The sequence below is a fragment of the Cricetulus griseus genome, assembly GCF_003668045.3.
Source record: "Cricetulus griseus strain 17A/GY chromosome 1 unlocalized genomic scaffold, alternate assembly CriGri-PICRH-1.0 chr1_1, whole genome shotgun sequence".
Classification (NCBI taxonomy): Eukaryota; Metazoa; Chordata; class Mammalia; order Rodentia; family Cricetidae; genus Cricetulus; species Cricetulus griseus.
In genome coordinates, this window is record NW_023276807.1 from 215,009,181 (window position 1) to 215,030,403 (window position 21,223).

Here is a 21,223-nt window from a genome sequence, read left to right on the forward strand (position 1 = left end):
CCCCCGCACTCACCCATCTTCTTGATGTACCAGCTCTTTCCACCATGAGACCCATTCCAGAACAGGGCCCCCACCGAGCTCACCAGGGCCATGACCAGGAGGATGCCAAACAGCACCAGGATCTGCACGTTGGTTACCTTCTCGACATTTGACCTCTTGAGAGGAGCTTTTGTTGAATTCTGTAAACCAGCATTGAAAGTCAGTAACCATCACAGAATAAGCTTGGGGCAGGGGTAAAGAGAAACTGAGTAAGACACCACATACAATGATGGAAATGGAAAAGACTATTTCTGTTCCAAATTAATGATGGAGCTAAGGTACATCATACCTGTGAGTAAACAGGCCAGTTTTTAAAAGACATTCTCCAGTTTAAAGAACTCACCTTGAATAAAAATGGCTCATATATTTGAATGCTTAGTCACCAGAAGTGGCACTATTTGAAAGAATTAGAAGGATTAAAAGGTGTGGTCTTGTTGGAGGAAGTGTGTCACTGGGGGGTAGATTCTGAGATTTCAAAAGCCCAAGCCAAGACCAGAGTGCTCTCTCTCTCTCTCTCTCTCTCTCTCTCTCTCTCTCTCTCTCTCTCTCTCAACTGATAAGAATATAGCTCTCTCTCAGCTACTTCTCCAGCATCTGCCTGCATGCCACTATGATACTTAATGAACTAGGTCTCAGAAACTATAAGAAAACCCCAATTAAATTCCCTCTCTTAAAGTAATTGCCTTAAAGTAAATGACTCTTCACAGCAATAAATCATTGACTAAGACAACACCCTGACTCTACATGATCTAGTCCATACTTTTGTTTGCATGTAAGTATAAACTCAGCTACTTTCTTAGACATAGCAGTCTCTGGATAGTCTAAGTTTACTCTGAAAGAAACCAACACACTGATAATTCTTCACCATAATAATCTAAGGAGGACCTCCAAAGAAGTAATTCAGTTCTGTGATAAGCATAAGAGGGGTTTTTAAAGTATACATGTTCTTTCCAGCAGGAAGGAATAAAAAAAGAGACACAAATACAAACACCTCAATAAAGCAAGAGACACCTACATGGGGAGGTGTCAAAGCAAATGAACAAAAAGTTCCCTTGAAGAGTGTAAACAATTAATAAGCTCCCTTAAGGCAGGGCCACTTTGAATTGAATGAAGGCAGTAGACAAGATGGCAGACAGAGGAGCTAAGGCCTGTGTTGAGACCTGGGTACCAAGATGTTCAGGGAAGCTGCACTTGAGGTCCATTACATCTCACATGGAAGACGTGAGATTACATCCTCTCAGCAGTGGAAGATTCTATCGTATAGTATCAGGAAGAGTTATATCCCCGAAGCCTTCTTCTAAAAGAAATTCCCAGAGATTGTTATGATGGGCTAATGATGGGCCCCAATGAAGGACTTCACTGAGGTGACTTGGGACTTTGACATGAGCAGATTAGCCTAACTTCCTAGATGAGCTCCCTCTAGTTCACAGTGTCTCTTGAATCACAACCATCACCCACATCTTTCTGAATTCCATTGCACATCCAGAAATTCTGTCTACTGGGAGCACCATGGATTTCACCGAGGGTGGAGAAGTTAGGGAACTGTTCCACTGGGAGCTTTCAACTGTCTTCTGGGCATCCTCCATTTAGTTTTTCCCTGTTCTGTTGTTGGTTCACTAAGTTGTCTCATATGGACGTTGAAGAAAAGTTCTCCAGGGGCAAGATGAATGTTTGATAACAAAGGCCATCTTTTTTTTTTCATTTTCATTTATTTATTTATATATTTGACTTACAAACAAGATTGAATTACATGACGATCCCAGTTCCCTTCTCCCTCCCTTCCTCCTCTACCACCCCCCAACTAAAATCCTACCTGTCAAATGTCCTTTCTTCTAATCTACACCTGACTCAAAATTTCTGCTTCCTCATGACCTCTGCATCCTTCCTTTTCTTCCCTTCTCACTCTCGTAGCTTCCTCCCCCCTCTTCCCATGCTCTCAATTTGCTCAGGGGATGGTGACCCTTTCCCCTTCTCCAGGGGACAAAGTTTGTCTCTTTTAGGGTCTTCTTTGTTTACTAGTTTCTCTGGCAGTGTGGATTGTAGGCTGGTAATCCCTTACTCTATGTCTAAAACCCACATATGAGTGAGTACATACCATGTTTGTCTTTTTCTGATTGGGTTACCTCACTCAGAATGGTTTCTTCGAGTTCCATCCATTTTCCTGCAAATTTCAAGATTCCATTGTTTTTTTCTGCTGAGTAATACTCCGTTGTGTAAATGTGCCACATTTTCTCTATCCATTCTTCAGTTGAGGGGCATCTAGGCTGCTTCCAATTTCTGGCTATTACAAATAATGCTGCTATGAACATGGCTGAACATATGTCCTTGTTATATGAATGTGCTTCTTTTGGGTATATGCCTAGGAGTGGAATTGCTGGATCTTGTGGTAGACTCATTTTCTTGAGGAGTCGCCATACTGATTTCTAAAGTGGCTGTACAAGTTGGCACTCCCACCAGCAGTGGAGGAGTGTTCCTGTTTCTCCACATCCTCTATTGAGAATTGTCTATTTAATTCTGTACCCCATTTTTTAATTGGATTGTTTGGTGTTTTGGAGAATAGCTTCTTGAGTTCTTTGTATATTTTGGAGATCAGCCCTCTGTCAGATGTGGGGTTGGTGAATATCTTTTCCCAGTCTGTGGGCTGTCATTTTGTCTTGCTGACTATGTCCTTTGCCTTACAGAAGCTTCTCAGTTTCAGGAGGTCCCATTTATTAATTGTTGATCTCAGTGTCTGTGCTACTGGTGTTATGTTCAGGAAGCTGTCTCCTGTACCAATTAATTCAAGGGTATTTCCCACTTTATCTTCTAGTAGGCTCAGTTTGGCTAGGTTTATGTTGAGGTCTTTGATCCATTTTGACTCAAGTTTTGTGCAGGACGAAACGCTTGGGTCTATCTGTAGTCTTCTATATGTTTGCATCCAGTTATGCCAGCACCATTTGTTGAAGATGTTCTCTTTGTTCCAGCTTATATATTAGGATTGTTTGTCAAAAATCAGGTATTCATAGGTGTGTGGATTAATTTCAGGGTTTTCAACTGTATTCCATTGGTCTACCTGTCTATTTTTGTGCCAATACCAAGCTGTTTTCAGGACTATAGCTCTGTAATAGAGCTTAAAGTTAGAGATGGGGATGCCTCCAGAAGTTCCTCTATTGTACAGGGTTGTTTTAGCTATCCTGGGTCTTTTGTTTCTCCATATAAAGTTGAGAATTGTTCTTTCAAGGTCAGTGAAGAATTGTGTTGGGATTTTGATGGGGACTGCATTGAATCTGTAGATTACTTTTGGCAAGATTGCCATTTTTACTATGTTTATCCTGCCTATCCAAGAGCATGGGAGATCTTTCCATGCAAAGGCCATCTTATAATCAGCCAAACACCATAGGAGTCTCCCAGGATAGCACTCCCACATCTGGCCTCATGTTGAGAGCCAGGAACTCTTCTATTGTGAAACTGATTATTTGAATTCTTTAAACACTAAAGACAATCCTATCGTGTTTAATTAAGAATCATTAAGTTTTCAGGAAGGAAAAAAAATGACAAAAGCTGTCATTTCTGTGAGCCTGTCAGTTAGCTGAAGTCATTGAAGTCCAACCAGTCACCAGTGTTAGGAAAACAGACTTTTCATCCAACACAAGGAAACAACCTAGAACTCCAGACTTCAACACATGCCCAGAATGGAAAACCAAGTTCGGCACACTCACTCCCTTTTCCAAACATTTCCACTTACAACAATGAGTTTTTAATGCTCAATTCCTATTAGAATAATTTCTTTTATAAAATTCTTAAAGGACACTATCACTTTGATGTCTGGAACTACAATAAAAATGGGTCAAATTGTAAGATTTTGCAAATGCTGGAATCTGACCTGAATTGTATACATTACTCCTCCTTAGAAAGCAAACATTGGGACGCTAGTCAGAATAAGTCTAGAGTGTGTCAACCTGGATTTCAGCCCTAGTCCTCACTCTTTCTAGATTTGTAAGCTAAGCTGGAGTTAGTTCAACACTGTGCTTCAGTTTCTCTATCTTTAAAATAACAATACTCGGGTTAGAGGTACATCTCAGTGGTTAAGAGCACTGGCTGTTCTTGCAGAAGACCTGAGTTTAATTCTCAGTACCCACATTGTGGCCCACAATCATCTGTAACTCCAGTCCCAGGGGATCTGACACCCTCATCTCTCTTCTGGCTTCTGCAAACACAGAACACACATGGTGCACAGAAATTCATGCAAGCAAAACACCTATACACATTAAATAAAAATAAACATTTTAAGTAATGGATGTACCTTTCTCATGCCAAAGAACAAATGAATCCATATATATGTGAGGCACAAAACAATTTGTGCCTTGTTATAATCAATGTTTCCTACAATTATTGATTACCTCTTTCCCATTAAGTCAACCAACAGAAAGGAACTGAGTGTTTGCTTGTATAACTACACTCAGCATAAACTGACAGAGCTCTGGAAGGTAAAGAGTACACAGTGGAAGTCAAGAACCCTAAGGCCATCCAGCTTCCCCTCCATCAAAAACACAAGTGTAGACACAATGTTATTTCATGAACAGAATGGCTTCCAGCTGTATATGTTACTTTATATTCCTTTTGAATTTTCATTGTTCCTGTTGTTTCAGCCCTAAAGGCACAGCAAGTCTAGCACAGATGTTTCTGGGATTTTCCATTGCTCTCTGTATGTCAACACCAGTAAGTCTTGCCAAAGTTTGCCACACAGAAGACAGGGAAAATGCCCCTCACACTCAAAGGATGTGAATGGCACAGACTCATCTTGCCCACTGAAGACTTGATGGTGATGCTCTGATACAAATTGTACTTGGCCTGAACTCCAAAGCTGTAATATTAATATGTGACCTAGAAGAGCAACATTACACACTGAAAAATCACCCAGGGTCCAAGGGAACTTGAAGAAAGCTTGAACTTTCAATATAAACCCTAGCCTTGGGACTCTACCCACTGAGCTACCCACCCATGGTCTCTTTATCACTTCATCACAAAAACACAGAAGCTGTGGTGAGCATCACTCCAAGGGTTTGTTGTGGCTACTAGGAATAGGCTGCAAATGTTCAAGGCTGCTTAAGAGGTAGCAGAGCAAGAAACTATCCGTCAAGACAGTCGTTGTATGCAGACTGCTCAAAGACAATAAACTTTGAGTTCTAATCCCGTGAATGAATGAGGGCTGAGCAGGAAAGTAGATAAGACACATCTCAGACATTCTGAACACTTTTCATTCACTCAAGGGCTGCCATGGCAGCTGTCGACCAGTTTTTTGTCTACTTGATATAACTGCCCCTCCAACACACACCTTCTATGAGTATTCTTCTGAGCCTGGAGGCTCCCCAAATGCTGTGTGTCATCCCCATGCTTCTGGATCTCTCCTCCTGCCATTCCTTTTACCCAGCTAAGGACATGCAACACCCAAAATCAGACACCTTTTCCCAAAGAGGATGCTTCAGCAAGACTCACATCCACTGGCATCTGGAGGTAACTTGACTGTGTAGTCAAGACCCTGTAGCCTTTCTCCAGCCTTTGTCCCTCTACATCCATGACAAATGGATACATATCTTCATCCCTTCCCCCAATAGGTCACCTTCCTCAACCTTGCCAACATGGAAAACTTAAGAAACTGGCTCATAGAATTCTTCTCTGCTCCAGCCCTGTTTTTAGTCTACCTTCACGATCCCAGCTCACTGTCTGCTTTAAGCTCCGAGTCTCTTTCTACTCAGCATCAAGGGACCTGGCACTGGTGAACCCTGAACTCCCACTGCCTTGGATCAGCCACAGGTCTCTCAGTCTACACCTCCGCAACTTCAGAAACTCAGAGGTGAGTACTGAACGCTCACATCCATGTGTCACTCATCTCCAAGGGTCACCGTCACCTTCAGGAACTCTCATAGCCCTGTAATCCAGAATCCTTCCATGTCTTCATTGCATTAACCAACACTCCTAAGTCTGGGATGGGAGACTCTTGCATTTATATCCATAGAACTCTATAGTGGCATAGTTTACAATAAGTACATCCCTACTTCCTATATTTTCCATATTACCTCTTTACCTACCAGTCCCCCAAAAGGTGAAGATTTAGCCTTTTTGCTAATAAACCCAGATTTCTTAGCACAAGGCTCAGAGAATAGTGGCTATAAACATTTTTCAACCAAGGCATAAGCTAAACGTGACTTTGGAAGTTACACAAAACAGCAGAAGACCCAACTCTCTTTTAATAGTTATAATTAACAAAATACAATGCAATTACATAGTAATTCCCTCTGATATAAAACCTTTCATTTGGAAGAGAAGCCTGTTAAAACATAGGATCTTCTAAGGGGAAGTGAAACTTTCCATTCTGCAGGGAAACTAATTGAGCTCTAGAAGTAAACAACCCAAAGGCATCAGGAAGTCTCTGAAACTGATCAGAATCACTAGGCCTTTCCCTTTCCAAGAATTGACAAACAGTAAGGACCACACTGAAAGATGGTTTGAGCCAGTTGAGCTGCTTAGAAGAGGCTCAGACCAGCTGAGCTGCCTGGAAGAAACAGAGACCTGGAGAAGGCACAGGACAACTTAGGTTCCTGGAAAGGACACTCCCTGACGCTCCAAGCTGCCTGAAGGCTGTGCAATGTGTCTCAGATTTCTGGATTCTGTGGGCCCTCACCCATGCTGGGTGGGCTTTGGTGATACAGCTGTCCTTGAGGTATTTTTGCTCTTCTAAGTATCCCCTTATCCATATCCTTACGGGTGACCTCAATAAACACACTGATTCACCAAGTTGGACTTAGGTGGTATCTGTACTTTGGTTTGTTGTTGGTTCCCTGTCAGGGGTGAACAGAGGTTTGTTCACGTTTCTCCCAGAATAGTGACAGACAACAAATGCCAACATCTATCAGAGGAATGTAAGAAATGAGATTCCTACAGAGATATATGTAGATGTTCAGAAGACATTTGGCCGAATATGTCACAATATAAATATAGGCTATATAGATAAACAAAAATTTAAGAAAAAGCATTAACAGTGAAAAAGACAAAATGTCTTTTAAATTAATGCTGTTTCTTTGGCATATGAAGAATAAACATTAGTTCAAAGTCCCTTTCTTTTAAATGACCTAGAATTCATGTAGTAAGAGTACTATAACATCCTACTTAGTGGGATCCAGAGGATAAACAGAGAAGGGTAACTAAACCCTCCTTACATCCAGAAGACAGGGCCTACACAACAAAGACCACTTATATTCAGAGATATTGTCTTCCAGAATGTGATGACAAAGGGACAGAAGGAATCATGTAAGGAAATGAAATAGTCACTTTTCTCTGAGTTTACACTTTCTGATGAACCTGAGCTTCTTGTTTGTATTTTCCAACCTCACAGAAAACAGAGAATGAGGGAGAAACAAACACTAAAACAACCAAAGTCTACACAGCTTTCCAGAGAAACATCTTACCTGCATGAGTTTGGTATCATGTCCAGTATATACAACAACGCCAAAGACCCACTGAGTGTTCCTGAGCTGGGTGCCTCTCAGTAAGATCTGGTCGGGCCCGAGGGCAACAGAGCTAAAACAATAAGAAAAACATTCATACTTCTTGATAATCTGTCAAATAAGCATGCATTTTCCCTTACATAAGTCTACAGTAAACTTAATCTACCTACCCCACCCCAAATGTCTGCTTTATCCATTCTTCACTATAGAATAGGATGGTTTTTTTTTTCCTATAAAATGTCAGAGAGGATTATGTCTCATAATCCTGTTATGCAAGACCACTGACAAAGGGAATGCTAAAAAGCCTCAAGCTTATTCATTTCTGAAAACCAATTTACTTTATAGACTCTGAAAGAGAAAATAGCAGTAAACTCATACCAAATGGCGCGGCGAGTAGATGAGTATCTGAGGAGTCATCTACAGCAGGGAAGCATGCTGATGGCGGGACATGAAATGCCAACCAAGGAGCAACCTTCTGCTTGCTTATCACATTGAGCCTCTGTAGAGTCTCCCCTCCCCACTTCCAGCTAAGGATCTATTCAAAGTAGGGGGGGAAGCTCAGACAGTGGACTGTGGAGTATCAGCAGGTAGACTGTGTGTCAAATTCACAACAAAAGATAACCTCAACAGTAAGTCATTCAGTGTGCGTGTGTGTGTGTGTGTGTGTGTGTGTGTGTGTGTGATAACTATGTGCTCCTGGATGTATATGCGTGTGGGGGGCCAGAGGTCAACATCATTTATCTTTCCACCTTATTTTCAAAACAAGTCTCTCACTCTCATTGAGCCAGCTGGCTAAGGGGTCAGCCAATCTGCACTTCCCCAGGACTGGCCTTGATTTTATGTGGGCCGGAAGTCCAAACTAAGGTCCTCATGCAGGCATAACAGGTATTTCACTGACTATGCCATGCTCACAGCCCTTTTTCTTTCAACTTTTTAAAGACAAGCAGAGTTGTAGAGAGGCTCACTGGTCTAGCATGTGTAATGCCAAGTTGCAATGCACAACACCCCCCCACTCCCCCAAAAAAACCCGAATAAAATAGAAACAATGCTTTTTAGAAGAAAGCTAACAAGAAACCACATATCTGTCTCCCATGTGTTTTAATCCAAATACACACCCACTACCTCTCTGCTGCTTTCCCATGTCTTTTAATGCATCTTGAACTACTTGTTTGGCCTCACAGGTCACAAGCAAGAAAGAGTAAGCCACTTTCAAAGAACCCCATGAGAGGACTTTGACTTGTTTCAGTCTCTCAGAAATGAGCTCAACATGAAGAAATCTCACTATTTTTCAAATACTATGGAACCAGGATTTTTTAAAGGTCCAGAAATTTTTGGCCACATTTAAAAAGTAAGAGGGTGATAGAGGAGGAGGAGAAATAATTAAGAAAAGAAGGTTTAGACCTCTTCCCATCCAAGTGCAAGTTGCCAGTGAAGTCATAGAGATGGCGATTGGGCCCTTCACATTCAATCCTTCCTGACAGTTTCATCAGCACTTCCCTTGTCTGCATCTCGGCTGTGTTGCTCAAGCCCTGGAAAAGAACGATAAGCCAACTGAGAAGATCAAATACTGCCATCAGTGTTTGAGAGACAGCATGGCATTCTGTCAATCTTTGGGACATAATGAGCCATCTGTCATGCAATAATTTGATAAGTTATATAGCACCCTCAAGACATGGTTTGACACAAAGATGTCAAGATTTCAATGGTGCAGAAGAGGAAGCTCCCACCTCTGCTAGAAACAGCTATATTTAAATAATAGTCTTGGCACTGAACCATAGGACAGGAAACAGTGCTATCACCACCCTGCAATACTGCTCAGATAGTCAGGTAGAGGGTCCTTTAATGTTCTGTAGTACACACCACTAGTTATACTTAAAACTTTTAACACTTTGTTCTGAATATTTCTTAAACAAAGTAGTTTGATGAACTTCATGAATGCTTCCCCAAACAGAAAAAAATTATAACATAGGAAAAAGAAAGACATATGGACAGAATTATTAAATTCAGTTTTATGAAACATAAAAAAAATCCACAACAGTAACAACAAAAAACCCACAAGGGTCTTAAATGCTTAACATTTTTATTCATGAATGACTATTCTTATATTACAATACAATGTGTGATAGGATTTTTTTTTAATTTGTATCTATTTTGTGCTGAATTTATTTCTGTGTTATAGGGTTCTCGTTTTTTTCTAAAAATAAAATCCATTTAATATGTGTGATCATGTTTTCTCCCCTCCCCCAATTCCTCCCTGTGCCATAGGCTTTGTTCTATCAGTTTTTCCTAGGATGTCTTTTCCTTCTGTGCAGCTTCCTCTTCTGATTTCGGAACAATGGTTTCTTTTCAGGGGAGATCAGCCTGGTGTGCCAGGCAGCCCAGCCAGGATTAACTCAACCCAGAGCACTGTAAATTTGGTGACCCATCTGGAGATTGTCAATGACTACAGAGTCTGCATCTAAACTGCCACTGTGGGAGATGGTCAATGACTAGAGAAACTACAACTAAACTTTGTTGACAGTTACTCTGCATTTTTCAGCATGTGCTTCAGAAACTCTGCACTCCTTTTCGGTCACAGAGCTCACTCTTTGGCCTGGACACACCTACCAGCCTCGCCATTGTGACATCTGAATGTCACATATTGCTTCTCTACACATCTTTCATATACTTGGTAGCTTTTCAGATATCCAAATCCCCAGTGGCCTGGACAGTTTCCTAAGTGTCCTTAAGATGAACACAAAGATTTGAGCCTCTCTTTTTTTGTACAGTTTATAGGGTTTGGGGGAGGAGGTCAAGGTGGTAGTGAACCATTGGCTTTCAGGAAAAGTAGTAGGAATAGGTTAGGGTATGGAAACAGTGTATCTATTGCTTGGCCCTCCACTGTTACAATAGTAGCTCCAACCACAATGTGGGCTGAGGTACCTGGATCTTCCTACTCCATAAGCCCAGATAGTTGCTTTCTTCCCATTGCCCAGCTGTGCCTGGTAAGAAGGCTGAGTCCTGAGCACTGTGGGCAGAGCTTAGGAAGATGCAAACGAGTCGTGATACACTGAGCTGATGAAACTCACCTAAGTTTGCTAGCCTCCTCAGCAAGTTTCCCTCATAAGCCTTCTGTAGCTTCTACTAGGGTTTAACTTATTGTTCATGGCCAAACAACTTTTTCTCCACAAGGTGCATAGGGGACATTTATATCACATATTTGACCTTCTGTAACAATGTGAGTCATCAGGAAGTGACTTTACCTGACGTATTTTAAGGTTCGTCTCCCCATCCAGGTTAGCGGTTTCAACATAGCACATCCCCTGAGGCTCACTATGAGGAAGGGGAAAAGGTCATGGTTAGTACCATCCTCTCCACATGAAAGCCCTGATGTGGAAACTATGTTTGCTGGTCACCCTTCAAATACACTGTTATAAACACTGTCCCAGTAACACAATTGATGAGAGGAAGCTATAGATTCATCTTTGGCACTCAGCAATCCAGTTTCACCTCTATGTGCTTGGTCTTGACTGGACAGTGACTGAGAACGGGTGGGAAGGAGGCAGGCCTTTGTACTAGAGTGGGAATAAAACCCACCCACTAGGTGGAGTGATTCTTAAAGGCTGAGGACCATCCTGCCCTGACTAAAAGCTGCACCCTGGCAAGCCCAGCACAAACACATCTTTTGAAGAAAATTAGCACCATGGGAGTTAAAAGGCCCAATCCTGGCAGGCCTTTGTTTCTCTACATGTGTCACGCCATCAAAAGGCAACTCTTTACTCAATTTTAAGAAGAGGGTAAAAGTGATCACAGTATGTACTATACTCCCATCTCCAGCCTTCTGGTTTAAGTGATTGAGTAGAGGTAGAAATGACTGTCTAACCCACTGGCTGAGTTTAAACCCCCTGATGCTAGTTTTAGGGGCCAAGTGACTTAGGAAAGATGTTTAAGCTCTTTGTGCCTTGGTTCTTTCATGTACTAATATGAAAGTTATCAGGAGTTAAAAGCCACTGATCAGACTGCTCACAAAAAACACCCCCTCAGATACAAGGTGCACCCCAAAGTTTCTGCCGGCACAGCAAACCATCTAAGGTAAGCCAGCTCACCTGAGGTCATGGGCAATTTTCCTGGCCCAAACTGCCAATTGACATATATTCTAATAGTTTCTTCATTACTATTGAATAGGGTCAATGAGTCACACCCCTTGTTTATGGCTCTTCCCCCCTCCATTACTTTGTTTGGATCCTATCTTAAAACCCTTTATCCCTTGGTTCCTAACATGGGATAAGTCCTACACAAGAAATAAGGCTGCAGTTCAAGAAAATGCAAACTGCCTGAGTGCCTGCCTTTCCCAGTGGCATATAAATAGAGGGGTTATAGTCTTAGCGGTGCGACTATAACCTTGAAGGTCTCTGTTACCCTGGATTTGGCTTTCCTTCTTTGCAGTGTGTGTTCCACACATGAAGCCAAGAAGGCCAAGGGTGGCGGTATGAACCCCGCACATCCCCCTGTGTTGGTGATGACTGTTTCTAGCACAAAACTCCCCAGTGCAGCAACTGTTTGGGGCAAGAGTGAAGTGCAGGGCCACCTGCAGGTTGTGTCTATACTGAGATAATGCCTCAGATTCTCAGAACAGTTGTTCACAGGCAGTGCTGAGGGCTAGAGGATAGACAGACAGCTGGCTGGATTGACCAAGGAAGGGCTGGAGTCTCAGCTATGCTACCTCCTGGGTGTCACTGAACATTCACGCCCTTTGATCAGTATCTTGACCAGTGAGCAATACCCTGGGAGCAATACACTGGGAGCTAAAGCAGTCAATAGCAGCAAAAGGCTTCTAAAAACCTAAGGGAATGAATAGGAGACAAAACAAGCAAAACCAAAAGGTCACAGCAGGAGAAGGCAATTGACAAAGGTCCAGGCTGAGGATCCCTAACTTACCCACAATGCTTGAGGCTACAAGTACTCCCAGCTTCCCACTGTTTGGGATTGTTAAATGTTTGCATAGACTTTAACAACTGAACATCTCAAATCTCAACATCTTGAATCCAAAATGCCCCCCAAACCCAAACTATAGTTCATTAGGGATACTCAGCTTGTGAAAGAGGTCAGGGTTGTGGGAGGAGAGCTCATGGGATAGAAGAGAAACGATGAATCAAGATTTCTGCATTTCATTTGGTACTTTATTGTCCTTAACATTCATTCCAAAACCTGTGCCCACCAGCACACCTGACCTGGAGGAGAAGAGGACCATGTCTGCTGGAAGATACTGCCCATTGAGGACCTTCACGATGTCTCCCACTGCCACCTAGAGACCAGGGACAGGACAGAAGGCATGAAAGAAAAGAAAGCACACATGTGATAAGGGCGGTTAAATATGTGAAGCAGAAAGTTAGTACGTAACTAAGCCACACCCTATAAGAACAAAGGGCAGATGTTTCCACTGTGCCACAGCTGGCCTCCATACCCATAAACACTACACCTTTGAGTTCAACCAACTACAAATACAAAATATTTTCACAGAGAAGTGCATCTGCTCTGGAGTGGTGGAGCACACCTGAAATCGCAGCACTTGTGGTTTTGAGGCCAGCCTGAGATGCACAGTGAAACCTTGTCTCAGCAAAACAAAACAAAACAAAACAAAAGGAGTCAAAGAGAAGCAGTAGCATCAACAAGTGAAATCAAAAGCTGCCTGTGTATTGAGCACAGACTCTTTCCCTGGCATTGTCCCCTAAGCTGCATACCATAGTTCTGTTTCCATGGCATTTCCATTGCATTGGGCTTTCTATAATCTAGAGATTTTACATTCATGGGAAGACATCGTGCACATGCTCTATGCAAATGTGTCTCTATTTTATATAAAGGACTTGAACATTTGTACACTTTGGCATCTGTTGTTATCCTACAGACCATGAGACATGACCACATTGCATTTTTTTTTTAGTTTTCAGTATAGCTTTTGCATATCTATCTATCTGTGTGTGCATATATATGTACCTAAGTTTAGGTGCCTGTGGAGCAGAGGGTGTCAGAGTCCCTGCGGCTGGAGTTACAGGTAGTCCTGAACCACTGGATGTGGGTTGTTCTCACTTAACCACGGAGTCAACCCTCTGGCCCCACTATTGTAATTTTGCAATGGTATATCCTAAAAAGGATTGAGAAAGAAGGGAGGAATGTTGGACAAGTATGAAGATCATATTTTCTTCCAATTATCTACCCATTTCAAATACTCAAACATTTCAATAGTTGCTCATGGCTCTGAAGATAGCCTGTGCAACTGGATTTGAGTCCCTCTCTAGCTCCCTGAGCAGCTGTGTAACCATGAGAAAGCTATGGAAACTGTGTGCCTTACTTCCTCATCTGTGTTACAAGAATAACAGCACACATCCCATGGGACTGCTGACAGATCAACTTAGTAAGGTAGCTAAGTTCTCCTGCTTTATAAATGGAGAAACCGAGCCTGAAAGCAAAATAACTGACCAAGATCATGTGGCCAGAGTGTTATATCCATTATTTATCTTTTAAATTTTGTTATTGTTGTGTGTGCATTGCATGGCGCATGTGTGAAGGTCAGAGGACAACCTCGGGTATGAGTCCTCACCTTTCACCTTGTTTTTGAGACAGTACCTTTCTTGTTGTTTGTCACTATCCTACACAGTCCAAGCTAGCTGGCCCACAAGCTTCCAAGAGACTCTTCTGTCCCTGCTGCCCATGTGGTCATAGGAGCTCTGGGATCACAGACACATGCCACCACAGCTGGCTTTGACATGGGTTTTGAAGATCTGAACTCAGGCTGTCAATATCCCATGGCAAGTGCTTTACCCACAGGTATACTTCTCCACACAGCCATGATTTAAAAGTGGGCAACCTGCCTGGAAGGCTAGTGTAGTGCCCCGATTAGATGGCTGCATTGCCTTCTCTGTGAGCAGTGTGTTCTGACAAGCTCCTCAGTTTGAAAGTGGACAGCATCATCGGGTGGGTAGCACATAATGTTTAGTTTTTTTAAAAGTGTGTGTGTGTGTGTGTGTGTGTGTGTGTGTGTGTGTGTGTGTGTGTTGTGTGTAAGAGACAGAGATAGAGTCAGAGTGAGTATGAGACAGATGAGACAGATAGACATAGAGAGCGTGAGTATGAGCATATATGCCACAGTGCATGTGTGGAGGCCAGAGGATAATCCCCAGGAGTTATCTCCTTGTACCATGTGGCTTCTAGAGATGGAACCCGGCTGGCAGCAAGCACCTTTACCTACTGAGCCATCTCACTGGCCTCTACTTATTTTTGAGGCTAAGAAGTGAACACAGCTCTGTGGCTTAAGGCATGAGACAGGTGGATCAGCATAGTCTCCCACAGGGGGTTGGTGTAACTTAATGGACTGTGTCAATGTGAAGGTCAAAGTCAGTAGAATTCCCTGATGACTCGGAGGAACGGTTCCTAGTGTACAAATAGGTTCAGAGAACAGAAGAGGCACTAGTGGCTTTCTACTCCTATTCTACATGTATTACGTTGTATTTCAAAAGCTACACTCGTGGAAACAACCGGATCACACAGACCAGCAGGTACCATGTAACTTTCTTTGAGGGGCTGGGGATGAGTCAGTAGCAGAGCATTTACCCAGCATGCAGAAGGCCCAGTTCCATTGATGATATCACCACCACCACCAAACTCACTAATTTTCTGTTGGGAAATGGGAGAGGTTTGAACAACTATCCTACCCGTACACAGAAGAAGGCTTATCAAAGTGTGACCAGGGTCAGCATAGACAAGAACAGCAAAAGTTAAAACCCAAACCCCTGGGTCTCTTGAAGTTAGCATCAAATCACAAGTGAGTCTGTATTCTGAAGGCAGAAGAAAGGCACAAATCAAAGCAGATTCCATAACATAGAGCAAACACAGGGGATGCCCATGTGCACTGAAGATGCTTTTAAGTAAAAATATCTTACATAAATAGTTGAGAAAAAGGAGGAGCAATTAACAAAAACTAGAAAGAAAATGGAGTCCTTTTTAAAAAGAAGTGTACTCTTTGCCCCTAATTCAAAGTGAGAGGGCAAGTGGGGATGGTGTTCTCTCGTCTTGAGGGGCATTTGCTTTCCAGGAACTGAGTGCTAAGATGTTTCAACTACAATGAGAGGCTGCTGACTCAGAGCTGAAGATGGTTTCAGTTTGGGTGTCCTTACACATGACCAACCATTCCAGGTGTGTGTGCTATTCACTAAAAGAATTAGTACAGTGAGCAAAACTGTGCTGGGTCCCTGGATTCACGACAGCCTCGGAAGATCCCTCCTGTCTCTCAATTGTAAACAGCTAAAGGACTCTCTTGAGTTGATCCCACTATTGAGATCTTCCTCTTTGAGATTACTAGGGTCAAGCAAAAAAGCCCAGGGGCTGCTGTTACAAATGTGACATGTTCACAGAAGTGGAGCTGTGTGTGGCTCTCCAGGATACCCCAGTGTTTCCTACTCTGTCTCTAACATCTTTTCATGATCCTCTGCCAAACTTGCCAGGTGAGCTGTGCCTCCATGAGCTGCCCACATCACCAGCAACAGCCTCACTGTGAACGTAAAATGGAAACTCCAAACCATCTATATCAGGAATTCTGGGAAAAGGGCACATGGATGCTTGACCAGGGCTGGATACCAAGGGTGGCCCGTGTGGTGGAAGACAACTGTACAAGAAGATTCCAGCATGAACTCCATGCTTGGCAGTCTCTGGCCTCTGCTAACAGACCCTCTTAAGATGGCTCACCATAATGCACTCAAAGTTGAAATCACAATGTATATCCAGCTAGGCCTATAACAAGGTGGTGATGTTCCAAGCACTTTTGGTAGCAGGAAGGAAATCTGGGTGCCCATAAGGCCACCAGCTCTTAGACTCAGAAATCAGTGACCACCACACCAGGTCCCACTGCTACTTCAAGCAGTGTCAGGATACTTGGATGCAAGTCATTTTTCATCTGGCCACTGCTTGTGCCTTTCTGAGGATGGAGCAACCAGAAGACCCCTGAAGAAATGGAAGATCTATGAAGATTCTCCATGTCACACTACATGGGTACCAGTTCTCCCCTGGAAATTCTGCCTTTCAACCAAGAACCATCACACTGAACTTCCAAAGTTAAAGAAGCCAAGGAGGCCACAAGGGTTACAGCGCTCCACAAAACACCACAAAGGTGAGTTTTCTTGAAAAGGTAGACGGTTTTCCTGAACCTGGTAAAATCAAATGAGAACCACAGTGAGTTCTGTAGGCACACTGGCAGCATTGTTTCCCACACAAAGGGCTACAGGAGCCACTTGCTGTAACTTAGGTACTTAAGCAAGAAACAATACTTGAAGTTGCCCTTCTAAAACAGTTTTCTTTTTTAAAACAAAACAAAAACAACAAAACCCATCAGTTTTGAATGCCAGAATGATTGTCATCTCTGAAATCAATACTGTGTGTCCACCAACAAGATAAGACAGCCATATAGAAAGCTGGCTTTTCAGACACAAAACACCAAGACAGCACAGTTGATTTCAGCCAACAATCAACATCTTTCCTCCATGTACAGCTCTCACACTGCCAGCTGGAGGGAGGGAAATCCCTCTTGCTACCACTGTAAGGATAAAAGCAGCAACTGGCTCCACACCCTGCCTGGGAACCCTGCTCACACTAGAGGTCTTTTGGTCAAACACATCTGAAGACTCTCAAAAGGTAAAAGACAACAGCTCTAAATTTTTGAATATAGATGAAGAGAAGACAAGAGAGGGAAATGTTTCTCACATGGGGTTTAGAAACTAAGTGCTGTGAGGTTCCAGAACCATCCTTGGAGAATAAGGGCATTCACAGTTTGAACATTAGGTTCTTACAGAAGAGGTCAGAAAAGGGTAGGAACATGTCAGTTTTCATGGGAAAGCAGACTAAACAAGAAAACTCTTATCGAGTGGACAAGGCCTTGGCCTTCCAGCACATTTTATATCGCCATCCACATCGGAAAACTGTGACAAGTCCCCAAATCAATATTTTCCAGCGCTATCTTTAAAACTGATCCTTACCTCTTTCCAAATGATGGTATGCCACATGCCATTTCTTAACACTGTAAAAGAAAAAATGATGAACTCATTAATGTTGTCGAGACTCAAAATAAAAATGTCAGCTTTCTACAAACCCAAAGGTTTCTTGTGAAACTTGCACTTATTAAACCTAACAAATCATATCCTTGGCAGAATGGTAGATGACCAGCCATGCTGATATGGGCCTCCAAATGTGTACCTCTACAACATGTGAGTTTATGTGTGCATGTAAGCAAACCAAATTTATATTTAGCCCAGGACTAGAAAAGGCCTGGTGTTACATAATTCCAATAGCAGCAACAAAAACAAACAAACAAGCAAACAAAAAACTGAAGTGATATATAACCATGGCTGTGGAGCCAGGAAAACTTCTAGGGACATAAAACTAATCTCTGAAAATCCTGTTCCAGAGTACACAAATCCCATTGATATAAAGACTAACATTTTATTTTAGCCCTCTTCTATTTATTTAAGATTTTTCAGATAATGTTCCCAACTTAATCTCAACATCTATAACCATGATCAAGCATCACTGAAGCACAGGACTGGTTTCTGAATTCACAATGGAAAGAGTGACTGGACACAGCAGCTTACCTATTGTTTTCTTCTTGTTAACTGCATTGTCTGCCTTATGTCGTTTCTGTTACAGGAAAAAAAAAAGCAACAGTTCTTACATTCAAATGTTCCAAATGAATAATTGAAATGGAAAGCAGTAAAATCAGAGGGCAACGGGGGCCAGGAACACCTCGATGCTAATACTGTAGATTTAAGCGGGTGGTTTGCCATCAGTCAGCACTGACTAGATCTGGATGTGGCCCCTTGAAGCTTAAGTGGCAATACTTGGGTTCTAATAACTTACAAGCCCTTCAAAGTTTCAAATTCCTCACAGATATTTGTGGACAGCCAGAAATAATGGTTCCGTATTATAAGCCCAACAACAAAGAGCAGGTTTCACTCTCAAGTTAATTTACTATGTATTCCATGAAATATGTATATGGGGGGAATCAAGTGTGTGTGGGAGTGTGTGCACGCATGCGTACACTCCTGAGTAAAACAGAGATAATAGCAATGTGGTAGTAGCCAATGAGGGGTGAGGGAAGCATGAGGAGGAAGATTTTTTTTTTTTTCCGAGACAGGGTTTCTCTGTGTAGCTTTGGAGCCTATCCTCGTACTCGCTCTGGAGACCAGGCTGGCCTCGAACTCACAGAGATCTGCCTGCCTCTGCCTCCCGAGTGCTGGGATTAAAGGCATGTGCCACCAATGCCCATCTAGGAGGAAGATTCTTGGAGAATTACTTCAGGCATAACAGGCACAATGTTGCTTGCAGAGAGCGCTAATTAAAGGCTTCATGTGATACCTGAATTCAGGAGCTCTAAAGTAGGATACAAGGACTAATACCAGTGAACACCAGCCAAGTTCTAACAAAATGACCCAGAACATAGAAGTGCTTCAGAATCGCTGCACAGACGTTTAGGACTCTCGAAGTGTATCTTCCTCCCCAGCAAACACCACCACTCCCCTAGCAGCTGGTGGAGCTTAACTGCTTCCTGTTATACACTCACATACACCTCAAATGTCATAATACGATGTTCTAGGATGCAGAGTCAAAAACTTACATAATCTTCTACAATCTCTTTGATGCCTGCAATTGTTAAAATGATGATCAATGGCACCAGGGTGGTGTATCGTCCTGTTGGAGATACGTCTGGAATTTGCTGTAAGAGAACACAAGAGAGAATGTGGCACATGGATGTCTCCACAAAGAAGGAAAACACGGCACTCAACCCCCACTCTCACTAGTCTGGTCCATTTCCGTTACACAACAAAAGGCCTACTCATTTAAAAACTACCTATGTAATTTACATTTGAAGTTTATCTAACATGGCTGGCCATGTGTTTGGAAAATGGGTTAAAAGTATGACCTTCATGGCCAAAATCCAAAATACAAGATATATATATATATATGTATATATTTGACACTGGAATACCGTGTCTAGTAGAATGAATATGTATTAACAAAAAACAAAAAGTGAACATGACAAAGTATGCCCCATGAGAACCAGTTCCCCCTCCTCTTTTAGTAACTACTGTTTTCAAGGAATTCCCTCCCAAGTCTGTTCTAGACAAAGATCACGTCTGTTCACTCCAGGTATAATTTGATAAGGAAACTATCTGCAAATATTCCAGCACTTTTACCATAAAGATACTTGCTGATAAAATCTCATTTTGCACATAATTGAGTTTGCAAATTTTAAGTACTTAAAAAAAATTACCTGTAATAAGGCAATGAAGAGGAAGAAGGCATTAGCAGCTCTCCTAATCTGCTCATACAAGAATCGAGGTAGAAATGTCAACACGCTGTACTTGGCCGTACTGAAAGAACAAGGAAAGTACTACTATTAGCTAAAGAGGTAACCCTTAAATAACAACACAGTGGCCCCAACAGTATGTCCTGTGTAGAAGGGCACAGCCGATCAGAGAAGCTTCCGATGTGATTTTGGTTCAAACTTTGAAATGCACATTCAACCTTCCCAGGCAGTGACAATGAACAGTGATGAGTGCAGATTTGTGGCTGTCCAAGATGCTGGGGATAAGTGACAGCCATGAGCTCACCCCAAAAGAAGACATTTCACCATCCCCTCTATGGATCAGGGAACATTGCAGAAGAGGAGGCAGAAGTGTGAGAATCTGGGAGCTAAGAGTTGAAGAGCTGTGAAAGGCTATCCTCTAGACCAGTGGTTCTCAACCTGTGGTTTGCAACCCCTTTAGTGGTTGCATATCAGATATTTACATTATGATACATAACAGTAGCAGAATTACAGTTATGAGGTAACAAGGGAATAATGTTATGGTTGGGGGTCACCACAACAAGAGGAACTGTATTAAAGGGCCACAGCATTAGGAAGGTTGAGAACCACTTCTCTAGACTGGCTCGATCATGGCAATCATCAGCTCACAACTATGCTCTCTCACACTGGGCCATATAAAACTAGCTTTGGCAAAGATCAGTCACAGAAGCAGGAGGGGCTCACAGGCCCTAATGTTTACTACTGAAGTGCTGGCTGTTGACAGTTCTGGAAGAGAATCACTGCCCTTAGTTGTGTCCAAATTGCCCTGGCTAAACTCAGCAGGTCATAAACAAAACAAGTAGACATGAACACAGAGTCATTTGTGGAGAGGGGTGGAAGGGAGATGAGAGAGCTTCTGGAAATGACCATGAAACGAGCTGAAAGCCAGCAAGTGGTTTATTGTGTGTGTGCAATAGGGCCAGGGACATCAGTTCCAAAACTAAGCCCCATATTCAGTTAAACAGTTTTTGTATGCCCTCTTTTGTCCCCCTTAGCAATCTAGAGTGACATATTTTGATTGGATAACTAAGTTTGCTTAAAAGAATTTGCCTAAGTACCCTATATAAACAGAAATTTCCTCCAAACAGCAGAATTTACCATTTATAGGGCAGAGTGAAGGGAGAAGGAATTTAGTTACACACAAGTCATAGTGAGACACTCCAAGGGTGATAGACTGTTGCAAATGTTTATATTTATAGTATAACAAATGTTTCCTAAAGACACAAAGCTATTAAAAAAAAAAGAACGTATTTGCGGAGGGGAAAAACCAATTAGACATTGGACTTCTTGCTAGTAACACAGACAGCTAGAGAAACACTTCAGATTTTTACAC

At 42.4% G+C, this 21,223-nt stretch overlaps 1 protein-coding gene across 1 annotated transcript in view; it reads right to left on the reverse strand.

The window, feature by feature from the left end:
* The window catches only part of Atp8a2 (ATPase phospholipid transporting 8A2), a 432,334-nt gene that overhangs the window by 377,618 nt on the left and 33,493 nt on the right, over positions 1 to 21,223 (reverse strand). Inside the window, exons 2-10 of the mRNA XM_035452970.1 lie at positions 19,816 to 19,915; positions 19,159 to 19,257; positions 18,137 to 18,182; positions 17,525 to 17,565; positions 12,734 to 12,807; positions 10,766 to 10,835; positions 8,925 to 9,052; positions 7,485 to 7,596; positions 14 to 179 (exon numbers count right to left, since the gene is read on the reverse strand). Of these exons, the coding sequence (XP_035308861.1) occupies positions 14 to 179; positions 7,485 to 7,596; positions 8,925 to 9,052; positions 10,766 to 10,835; positions 12,734 to 12,807; positions 17,525 to 17,565; positions 18,137 to 18,182; positions 19,159 to 19,257; positions 19,816 to 19,915 (836 nt within the window). The remainder of the gene's footprint in view (positions 1 to 13; positions 180 to 7,484; positions 7,597 to 8,924; positions 9,053 to 10,765; positions 10,836 to 12,733; positions 12,808 to 17,524; positions 17,566 to 18,136; positions 18,183 to 19,158; positions 19,258 to 19,815; positions 19,916 to 21,223) is intronic.